Source organism: Erythrolamprus reginae, chromosome 8, assembly GCF_031021105.1.
Source record: "Erythrolamprus reginae isolate rEryReg1 chromosome 8, rEryReg1.hap1, whole genome shotgun sequence".
NCBI classification, from domain to species: domain Eukaryota; kingdom Metazoa; phylum Chordata; class Lepidosauria; order Squamata; family Dipsadidae; genus Erythrolamprus; species Erythrolamprus reginae.
In genome coordinates, this window is record NC_091957.1 from 13,995,925 (window position 1) to 14,007,533 (window position 11,609).

Sequence of the window (11,609 nt, forward strand, 5' to 3'; positions counted from 1 at the left end):
GAGAAGGCTAAGCGCGCAGGCAGCTCCCAGACAGGTGGGCTGAGGCTGGACGCTCTGCATGGGGCTCTGCCGGTGGGCTGGCCCTGTCTTGCCCGTCTGTTGGATGCCTAGACAATGGGGAAGCCTGCAGAACCATTTCCCTGGCAGCAGCCCGGACCCTGGACGCATGAAAGGTCCCCGGGACAAGGTGAGCGCTGCATTCTTTCTTTTGGGATAAGAGCGACTGGCATTTGGGACAATCTCTGAGCGCTGAGAAAAGCTGCTTCCCTTAGTCCGGCGAATTCAGCAGTGATTCCTCTCAGCGATTCATGGGCTAGTTAGGGCTGCAGACGAGGATAAGCAGCATCTTCCATTTCCCCACCCCCAAAAGACCATTGATGGTGTGTTTCTACAAGTGCCGAGCTTCTCGGCTTTCTAGTGGTGGCTATTTATTTATTTATTTATTTATTGGATTTGTATGCCGCCCCTCTCCGGAGACTCGGGGTGGCTAACAGCAACAATAACAGTGTACAATAGTAATCTAATACTAAATCTAATACATGCCCTTAAAATTTTAATTAGGATCTTTTTGAACAACTGCATTCCACTCACCAAAATCATAGGACCTCCTATAAATTGAAACATGATGACTCTTGAGATTTGTTTTCCAGTTAAATATGACAAGTCCATGCCCCCATCTGTTTCAATCTTCTTGAAATAATTAATTTCATCAGTCATAAATTCTCTCTATTTTGAGTCTTCAGGATCCATAGCCTCTGTACCTATCTCCAAGCAGCCAGCCTTCAAAGCAGACTCCTTCTTCAGGGGTGCCAACAGCATATTCAGTTCCAGTCCATTTGGCCATCCATCCATCCAATCCATCCGATTCAACAATTGTTACTTGATTCTAATTTTCAACATTGATTTAAAACCATTGTTATTATATCAAACTTTTAAAATAAAGTTTCAAAAAAGGCTTGTAAATTGAGAGACATTTTTAAATCACATAAAATTAGCTCTAAGGCCATGTTCATTACCGTAGTAATGACAACATAGAAAAATTGAAAACCAATGGCAAATTGTTATTCATAACCTTCAGGTTTAGTAGGAAAAATTAAGAAAGATTAAAAATCATTTCAGTATTATTTTAAAGACATCCGGGTTCGGCATTTGGGAGACCGCCGAGAAGCGCCCCGGCTGTTTCTGAAGGTGACAGCTGGGTGGCGGTGCTTCCCAGAACAGCCGGGGAGCTGTTGGCCGGTTGGGAGGTGCAAAAGGAGGTGGGGAATCCCAAGAGGATATTCCAGGGTCAGAGCTTTGACGTCACTGAGACGTCCTTCCTGGAGTCCCCGTTTCAGCCTGCCAGGAAGGATGTCTCACTGACGTCAAAGCTCCGCCCCTGGAATCTCCTTGTGGGATTCCCCACCTCCCTTTTCACCTCCCGACTGGCCGACAGCTCTCCGGTACTTCTGGGAAGCGCCGCCACCCAGCTGTCACCTTCAGAAACAGCCGGGGCGCTTCTCGGCGGTCTCCTGAATTTGGGTCTTCTACAAATTTATAAAGGTAAAATTTCACAATGTTAATCACAAACCTATACATTCAGGATTTTATTTTAAAAAAGAATGCAGCATTTTCAAATTAGCAGTATTTAATATCAAAATGCCATGGTATCTAGTCTTTGGAACCTTATTCCCCGAGTAATTAAATTGACCATATCTGTTGAGATGGTTCTCCTCCTTCTCCTCTGGATTCCTTCTCCAAAGGATCTGAGATTAATGGATCCATATCAGGACTCCCTACCTGCCATGGCTGCAATGTTGGAGACCCCAATCTCTTTTTCCCCTCCTTCCTTCTCCTCAATCTGGAGGAATATGCAGCATTCAAGGCCTGGGCCAGAGTCTTTATGATGGTGTAAACGGGATGGAAATTACTGATCCTTCTTCTGTTCCTTTTCTCCTGGGTGTCCAGTGGGGCTTTCTGGGTGCATCTTCTGCGGTCTTTGACAGAAAATACATTCTTTGAAAGAGAACAGTGAAAATAATGATCTTGAAACTTTCTTTCCACAAAGAAATGGAGTTGAAAGGAATCATCAATTGGCCTTCTTTTGGGCAGATAACGAAAGTTCAAAATACCGTGGATGTATTTGAGAAATTTGAGACTTTGTATTATATGGTCACCGAAATGTGTGAAGATCCAGACTTTCTCTTTAACGGATCCAGGCAAGTGCAGAAATACTTGATGAAAAGGAACAATTCTGTCCCAAATAGAATCATTTTCCATGAAGTTAACAAACACATTGACTTGTCTCCATTTAGAGAGGGCATTCCTGAGGGGGGCTGTGTGTTCAGTTTTTGAGAACTGTTGTGATATAACCACACAAATTCCATTCCTGACAAGCATAGGAGGGAAAGTCCTCATGAAATTCTCTCCCTTCTCTGTGTCTGAAATAAGGAAACCAACCAAGGTCCATCTGAAATGGAGGAGCAGTTGGACAATGGCTGGGTACTGGATCCCTTCTTTGTGGCGCATCAGGTGGAAAAAGGGGAATTTGCTTTTATCACACAGAACCTCTGAAGTAATTCCATAATTGATCTAAAAAAGCAAGGAAGAATTCTGTGTTATATTTGGGTTCAGATCAAATCCAAAATATTAGATTTTAATAAATCCAACCTCATTCTTATGAATGTATTAGAATAATTTGTTATTAGATATTGTTGAAATATTAAACCGAATATTAGCAAGATTGCATAATAAAAATGAAAAATAATAAACAAATTAAAAATCATAAACAATGTGAATAATATTATTGTATCACCTCACAATTTTCTACAATTAAATTAACACACTGAAATGCTGACTGAAGTATTATATTCCAATAAAGGACCTATTATAATTTTTGAGGATTGGTGCATCTTTTTCTGTTTCTGTATCACAATTTTTTTTCACAATTTTTTTAGCTTCTTCAATTATATAAGAAACAGACATGCCTCAGTTTCTAATACAATTTGTCAGTTATATAACCCAAGATTTCTTTTTAATTGAAATTTCATCTGTTTTTGGAGTCTGTCAGTTTCCATAGATTAAATATTAAGCCGATATCCATATTTTATACAAAGCAGAAATTGTGTAAATTTCCAAATCAGCTCTAAGGGCAGCAGCTGGAGTCCTTTTACCCACCCCAATATACCCCTCTGTGATTGGTTTGGTTCTGCTAGTGATTTCTCTCTGAAGCCCCAAACATCAGGTTGATGTAAAAACGTGGGGGAAACCTTGGCCTCAGATACTTTAATAATTGAGGTTGAGGAAGCTGGATAGCTATGAGGTATTCATTTAAGCACTACTTTCATTTATGCCCTTTCTCTAACTGAGCTTCTTTGATAATGAGGGTCCAAGATTCAGTCTCAGAGAAAACAGCCCAGGTAAGGAAAGGTGTTACTTGCTCTATTGGCTGACCATCTACAATGTCATTTCCCAAAGACCATAACTTTTGAACTTGATTTATTAATTACAGTTATACCTTGTCTTACAAACTTAATTGGTTCCGGGACAAGGTTCTTAAGGTGAAAAGTTTGTAAGACGAAACAATATTTCCCATAAGAATCAATGGAAAAGCGATTAATGTGTGCAAGCCCAAAATTCACCCCTTTTGCCAGCCGAAGCACCCGTTTTTGCACTGCTGGGATTCCCCTGAGGCTCCCCTCCATGGGAAACCCCACCTCCGGACTTCCGTTGCCAGCGAAGTGCCCGTTTTTGTGTTGCTGGGATTTCCCTGTTGGGATTCCCCTGCAGCATCACAAAAACATGGAAGTCCAGAGGTGGGGTTTCCCATGGAGGGGAGCCTCAGGGGAATCCCAACAGCACAAAAACGGGTGCTTTGCTGGCAACGGAAGTCCAGAGGTGGCGCATCCCAGTGGCGGTGGTAGGTTTGTAAGGTGAAAATAGTTTGTAAGAAGAGGCAAAAAAATCTTAAACCCCGGGTTTGTATCTCGAAAAGTTTGTATCACGAGGCGTTTGTAAGACGAGGTATCACTGTATCAGATAATTATTATGACAAAAGAATCCAAGTCTTGTTCACAGATTATACAATCCAATGTGTAAGTATGATAATATCATTTTGTTAGTGTAAATTAGTGTGCTCCAATAGATATTTAGCATGTTAAACATGTGTACCTATAACAGAACTTAAAACAGAATAAAATAATTGGAAGGGACCTTAAGGGTCTTGTAGTCTAATCCTCTGTTCAAACAGGGGACCCTATACTATTCCAAACAGGTATCTGTCGAGTCTCTTTTAAAAAACATCCAGTGTTGGAGTACCCACAACCTATGGAGCAGTAGTGGGTTCCTGCCAGTACAGATAGTTTCAACTAATGCAGAATGGTACATAATGCAGCAGCACATACAATAACGGATCTACCAAGACACGCCCGTATTACTCCAACTTTACATGCACTGCATTGGTTGCCAATCTATCTCCAAATGCAATTCAAGGTGTTGGTTATCACCTACCCCCAAATGGCTCAGGGCCAGACTATTTATGGGACCGCCTCCTCCCTCATACCTCACTGTGGCCAGTAAGGGCCCACAGAGTTGACCTTCTCCAGATCCTGTCCGCCAAACAATCTCAGTTGGTGGGACCTCGGGGAAGCTCCTTCTCTGTTGCAGCTCCGACCCTTTGGAATCAACTGCTTCCAGAGATCCACACTATGTCCACCCTAGCGGTCTTCCGGAAAGCTGTTAAGACCTGGCTATTCCAGCAGGCCTGAAATTAGGCTGATTGCAAGTATGTATGTTATTACTGTTATAACTGACTTTTATTATTAGATTTTTATTGTTTTTGTATTTATTTCTAGTGTTAGCTACTCAAAGTCTGTTTGGAGCGGCATATAACTACAATAAATAAAGAAATAAACTTTTAATCCATTTTTCTTGTCTTGCTTTCTGGTTTTTGGGAAATAGGTAGACCCCCGTCTTCTTTGTGGCAGCCCCTGAAATATTGTACAATGTTATTATGTTCTTTTCACTAGACTAGACATACCCAATTCCTGCAACTGTTCTTCATATGTTTTAGTCTCCAGACCTTTGAACATCTTGGTCTCTACATTGTTTTTACAATATGGTGATTAAAATTGGATGCAGTATTCCAAGTGTGGTCTTCCCAAGGCATTATAAAGTGGTACTAATATTTCACATGATCTTGATTTTATCCATCTGTTAATTCAAATGTTTTTGGCTTTTTTGGCTGGTGCCACACATTGCTGGCCCATATTAAAGTGATGGTCCACTACAACTCCAAGATACTTCCCATACTTACTGCTATTGAGGCAGATTTCACCTAATCTATAAGTGTCCATTTGGTTTTCCTAGCCTATGTGTTAAACCTTTCATTTTGTTGGATATGCCAAGGGTTCAAGTCTATCTAGATCCATCTGGATCTTCAGCCTATCTTCTGGGATGTTGGCTATTCCTGTTACATTAGTGTTGTCTTCAAATTTGACTATTTCCCCTTTTCTCCCCTCATCCAAATCATTCATGAAGATGTGGAAGAGTCCTGGGCCTAAAATGGAACCTTGCCCCCCCCCCCTTCTTGTTTCCCTCCATGCAGACATATTTTAATTGAGGACCAAAGGCTGACTCCATCTGGGCTTGATGTTGTCTACCCCACATATTTTTAGCTTACCAAGAAATAGGTTGTGGTTTACTTTGTCAAAGCCTTTCTGAAATCCATATGCTGTATACTACATGCCCTGCATTTCACCGGTCCACTAATTTAGTAATTGTTCTCAAAAAATGAAATCTCGTTTACTTATTATCTGTTTTTTAATCCTGCATTAGTCCAGTAAGTTATTCATAGCTATATTGAATAACAAGGGTTCAAATATGCATCTTTCTTTTCCTGCTTGGTAAGCATAGATCCTTCTTCTTGTGGCTCCATTGTGCCCAAACCTCCCTCTCAAACAAGGGCTTGGATCAGGGCCAAAAGGCTGATCTCCATTTTGAGGGCAATCCATTTTCTTCATCATGTTTTTCTGTTTATTGAGTCAAATGCTGCAGTAACATCTAGAAAGCCAGCAAACCTTGTTTTAACTCACTGATATAGATTAGATATTTCAAGACAAATTTGTGCTAATATATGATTATCAGCATGTATTATTTCTTATAAAATCTATGTAACTTTTAAGTCTACCTAAAATCTTCTGGAACTTCTGCAAGGACTGCATTTTTCTTAAGTTTAACTTAGAGGATCGTGGCATAAAATTTAGCCACAATATCTGCTAGTCCATTTGGTCTATAATTGCTAGAGTCCTTTTTAGATAGATAAAACACTACTATTGTCAACTTCAATCCAAGTGGATAGGGCAGGTCTTATTCATATGCAAAAATGAAGATGCCAATAAGGGCCTCAACAACCAGCGATACTTTTTGATCAGCTAAATAATTGGTAGAATGTCTTTTCCAGGGAATGTATTGCTTGCATTTCAGGCCTTTTATGATTAATCTCAACATTAACATAATGGGTAAAATATTGACATGTTTGCTAATATGGAGAAAAGCAGCTCTTGAATTCCACATAGAAGACATGATTGCATCTATTGCTCACCCACCACCACCTGCCCCTCACTTTACCAGATAGAGAAAACCTCACACAAACCTGTGGGACCTTGTAGGTGCCTCCTAATGTTGACATCTGGATGGAGATGTCCCTTTTAGCTCCATCAAGAAGAGTCAGAATATTATCCTTCCTTCCACAGCCGTAGTTGGGGACATTAGCTTCTCCAGTAGAGAGAATGTCCAGCAAGGCATCTGAAGTGCGGAAAGTGCTAAAATAGTCATCCTGGACGTTGTAGCCAAGGGTGAGATTGTGCAGGAGCTGGGAGTTCTTGTTGATAATTTGAATGGCGGAAATTAATTGTAAGACATAGGAAAAACCATAAACAAGCCTATTGTAAAAAGAGTGTTATAATAAATAGCAACAACAATACTTCTTTTAATATACCAGTAGAATCCTCCACAAGCCGACTGAACTTTATGCCAGCATTGATCCAAAAGCAATGATAAGTTACACAAATATGGACATTGGCTGAGCTACGGCAACTACAACTAATTTCACCACTACTTTAAATAAAATTCATTATTCAAGTGATAAATTAAGGATCTGCAGTCCCTTCATCTTTTTCTTAGACCCCTTCTTGAGTCTCTTTCACAAAATCAGACAAAAGAGAGAAGCTGTGGAAATCAGAATCATTCAGGAAATTAGATATATTCCCCAATATAGGAAAAATAAAAAACAAAAAACAGAAAAGAAGGAGAATGTTAGAATGGAGGGAGTGCAACTCCATCACCCTGAATGACTTACGGATCACGGAAAACAAACTGAAGAGAAGGAGACATGTTGAAAAGCAACTTTGTATGCAATGTTTCCTCTCCAGTGATGACTATACCAATGAGATGATCTCCTGGACTGTAAAAGCTCTGTGATGGTTTTCCATCCTGGTGCTCCAAACTCAATGGGCATTTCATTCTTAGTTTACCAGTGACTGGATGGGACAAAAGCACCATCCGAAGCAGAAGCAGGAAGTCCATAATTCATCAGGCGAATCAATCAATTTCCTTCCCGTTTCTAAAGAAGAATTAGAAGAATTCAAAGGATTCTCACAAGGTGGAATATGATCCAGTTGCTTTCCTGATTCAAACACAGAGAAACATTCAGCTTCGTGTGAAAAGGAGAGAGATGTACATTCAAGAGCAGAGACTCTGCCTGTCCCCAAACTCCATATTTCTCTGCCTGAAGTCTCCCCTGGAGGATTCAGCCAAAGAGCAGAGCTGAAACTTTTATTATAATTCTCCTGCTCAGGAGAGATCCCTGAATAATTCATCTAGTTCTTGGACTCAAAGGAGTTTGGGAAATTTTCTGGAGAGAAATGAAGGGGAAATATCCCCATAGGGCACATAATGACAGGGGCAGAAATTGAACTAAATTGGTCATCAAGAACTGAGAGGTTTGGGAGCTCCATGTTTGAAAGTGGCCCTGGAGGTAATACACAGTACTTGTAGCTTAAGAAACAAATAAATATGAGGTTTGCATAAAGACAAAATCCCAAGGGCCAGTTAATGCCAGAGCGTGTCACAGATCTGAAATACCTGCTTGCTGACTTAAGCCAACATTTATTTAACTTTATTTTGAAAGTCAAAGCTCAAAGACACCACACAAAAGGGCTGATACAACTTTAGTGAAAAACTAGTTTCCAGAAATTTGTCTCTTGTACAGAGACAAACACAGAGAAAAAAACACCAGGTGAAAACAGATGGAGAAATCAAGGCTGCCTCTTACCCCATGTGAGGAAGGGAGAGGGGGGAAAGGGATCTCAGGAGCCTCTTGTTGCAGATGGAAAGCTGATCCTATGTTGCAGATGTTAAATAGCTCAATGATGAGGCAGGATGGATAATAGGTACTGCTTTATTGATATAGTAGCACTAGTAGTGAACAAGGAAAACCATAAAATAAAACCATGTGGCGAGGGGGGCGTTTGCCCAGGTTCGCCTGGTGTACCAGTTGCAGCCCTATCTGGACCGGGACTCACTGCTCACAGTCACTCATGCCCTCATCACCTCGAGGCTCGACTACTGTAATGCTCTCTACATTGGGCTACCTTTGAAAAGTGTTCGGAAACTTCAGATCGTGCAGAATGCAGCTGCGAGAGCAATCATGGGCTTCCCAAGGCATGCCCATGTTACACCAACACTCCGCAGTCTGCATTGGTTGCCAATCAGTTTCCGGTCACAATTCAAAGTGTTGGTTATGACCTATAAAGCCCTCCATGGCACTGGACCAGAATATCTCCGGGACCACCTTCTGCCGCACGAATCCCAGTGACCGGTTAGGTCCCACAGAGTTGGCCTTCTCCGGGTCCCGTCGACTAAGCAATGTCATTTGGCGGGAACCAGGAGAAGAGCCTCCTCGGTGGCAGCCCCGACCCTCTGGAACTAGCTCCCCCCAGATATCAGAGTTGCCCCCACCCTCCTTGCCTTTCGCAAGCTCCTTAAAACCCACCTCTGTCGTCAGGCATAGGAGAATTGAATTTTTTTTTTCTCCCTTCCCCCTAGGCTTATAGAATTTATACATGGTATGCTTGTTGGTATGATTGGTCTCTTAAATTGGGGTTTTTTAGATTACCTTTTAAGATTAGATTTGTTACCTTGTTTTTTATTGTTGTTAGCCGCCCCGAGTCTTCGGAGAGGGGCGGCATACAAATCTAAATAAAATAAACTAACAAAGGAATGGTGGCTCCGGCAGGCTTATATATACGGAGCAGGGCAGCCAATCCCAGGACTTGAAACTCCTGCTGAAGATTTGGCCAATAGGGCCTGACCCTGTCGTAGCCAGGACATAACACCCCTCCCCACCTGGCAAGTACACACATAGTCATCAAGATAAGATGGCCATTTGTGTGGCCTTCCGGAGTGGTGCAGTTCCTCGGCAGCAGCTGGAACTGCCTGGGCAGACCGGGCGGGTGTGATGGCTGACGATTGCCATACCTCAGTGGTAACTGGAACTGCCGGAGCTGGCCGGCTTGGTGAGATGGTTGTCAGTTGGAGCTTCCCAAGTGGGGAAAGAGTTGGAGGGGGCTGGTCTGATGTCTGTAGAGGCAGGGAACACAAGGATGTCCCAGTGGTGGGTCAAGATGACGCTGATGGTTGAGAATCTGGTAAATGTGCTTTTGGAGCTGGCGTAGGTGCTGGCAACAGGCTGGATGGCTCACAACATGGTCTGGAGTTTGTTTTTGTGTGTCTGCCATGTTGCAACGTCTTAGCTGATCGACATGTTTCCTCCAGCAGCGGCCATCTGACAACTGGACCATGTAAGAGCAGGGACTAGTTGCATCCAGGACAGTAGCAGACAATCAACAGGGGTCCCCCAGAAACCCTGGGAGAAAACCTTATCCACTGGGTGGAAACCCCTAACTGCTTATAGCAAGCCCCCCACAATTTCTGGGGCATAGGATGGGTGGATCCAATCCAGCTGGGTATGCGGCCTGAGGCCCTGATGGGCTGTAGGCCACCCTGGTGTGCCATTCAGGCCCTTCTAACCTGCTGAGAGCCTTCTTGGTAGAGCGGATTGTCTGTTCAGATTGCCCGTTACTAGAGGGGTGCCAGGGGTGCTGTTAAAATCTAGCAAATGCTGATGGATGTCATGAGTGTAGTGACTCGGTGCAAACACAGTGGAAATTTTATTACAAACTGTATTTTTTAAATTTACTTTATTTTTTATTGTGATGCAAAGTACACACAAAAAAAATAATAAGCCCAAACTGAAATCCCAAATAACTGTTCCATGGAACACTTCTGCAAAGGAGGTTTTATGAGAAAATCAAGAAAGAATTATATAAAAAGAAAAAAAACTTTTTAAAAAAGGAAGAATTATATAAGATGGTTGAACATTTCCTTTCCAAGCTGAGAACTTATCAAACATGGCATTTCACATCATTCCAGCATTCTCCTGGAGAGAACCAGGCAACTAGGCTGGTGTTTTGTTCTCACGGCTTCCTCCTGACCTCTTTTCTTACTCATTCTCTCTCACAAACACTTTTAGCTGCTGTCAATAGGAACAAGTGCCCACATTATTTTCTATAAGCTTTCACATTCAGTAGCTGTTGCTGAACAGCTCATTGCCTCTGAATTTTAGAGAGATCTCTTTAGCAAGATTTATTGAAAGGGGACGGAGCTGCAAGAATTCCCATCATTCAACAATTTCCCATTTTGAAACATACATATATGGTTTTCTTTGACTCCTGCATACTATCTAAATGGAAATCAAATAAAAGTAATATTAACAATTTCTCCAATATCACAATGGTATTATATATTATGTTTTTACATTTGTTCTGCCGGTGAGATGCTCCTTTGTGTTCAGGTCTGGCCTCAGAAGGATAATGTAGCACTTGGGGATGAAGATGCAGACCAGCAGACCAGCACTGGAGGCCAGGATTGAGAAGACCTGAACAGCCACCATGTATTTCCGTTTGGTGCTCAGATAGGTGGGCACAAAAGTCACCCAGACACTGCAGAAGACCAGCATGCTAAAGGTGATCAGCTTGGCTTCGTTGAAGGCCCCAGGCAGATTCCTGGCCAAGAAAGCCACCGTGAAGCAGATGGCAGCCAGGAAGCCCATGTAGCTGAGGGTGATGTAGAACATGACAACAGCCCCTTCGTTACATTGCAGGATGATCTCTCCATGCTGGGAGTGGAGGTCAGAGTCAGGGAAGGGGGGAGATGGAGCAGGTGATAATTTGGACAGTAGAAGAAGAAAGTATGATGGAGTTGGCCAAGCTCTTCCCCAACCATCTCTTTACTCGGTTTCCAGGTTTTGTGGCCAGGAAAGCCAGCACCACCGTAATGGTTTTGGCCAAGAGAGAAGAAATGGCAAATGAGAAGAGGATGCTGAAAATTGTTTGTCGAAGAAGGCAGGTGGCTTTCCTTGGTTGACCAATGAAGAGAAAAGGAGACAGGAAGCAAAGTAGGAGAGAGACCAGAAGGATGTAGGAGAGGTCCCGGTTGTTGGCTTTGACAAGTGGAGTTTCTAGGTATTTAAAAAAATTCAAGAAAAGGGTCTCTGGTTGAGAGCAGATAAA

The 11,609-nt window shown here is 42.3% G+C and overlaps 1 protein-coding gene across 1 annotated transcript in view; it reads right to left on the reverse strand.

The window, feature by feature from the left end:
- The window catches only part of LOC139170718 (vomeronasal type-2 receptor 26-like), a 42,636-nt gene extending 35,073 nt beyond the window's left edge, over nucleotides 1-7,563 (reverse strand). Inside the window, exon 1 of the mRNA XM_070758207.1 lies at nucleotides 7,337-7,563. Within this exon, the coding sequence (XP_070614308.1) occupies nucleotides 7,337-7,563 (227 nt within the window). The remainder of the gene's footprint in view (nucleotides 1-7,336) is intronic.
- Between the last annotated feature and the right edge of the window lie 4,046 nt (nucleotides 7,564-11,609).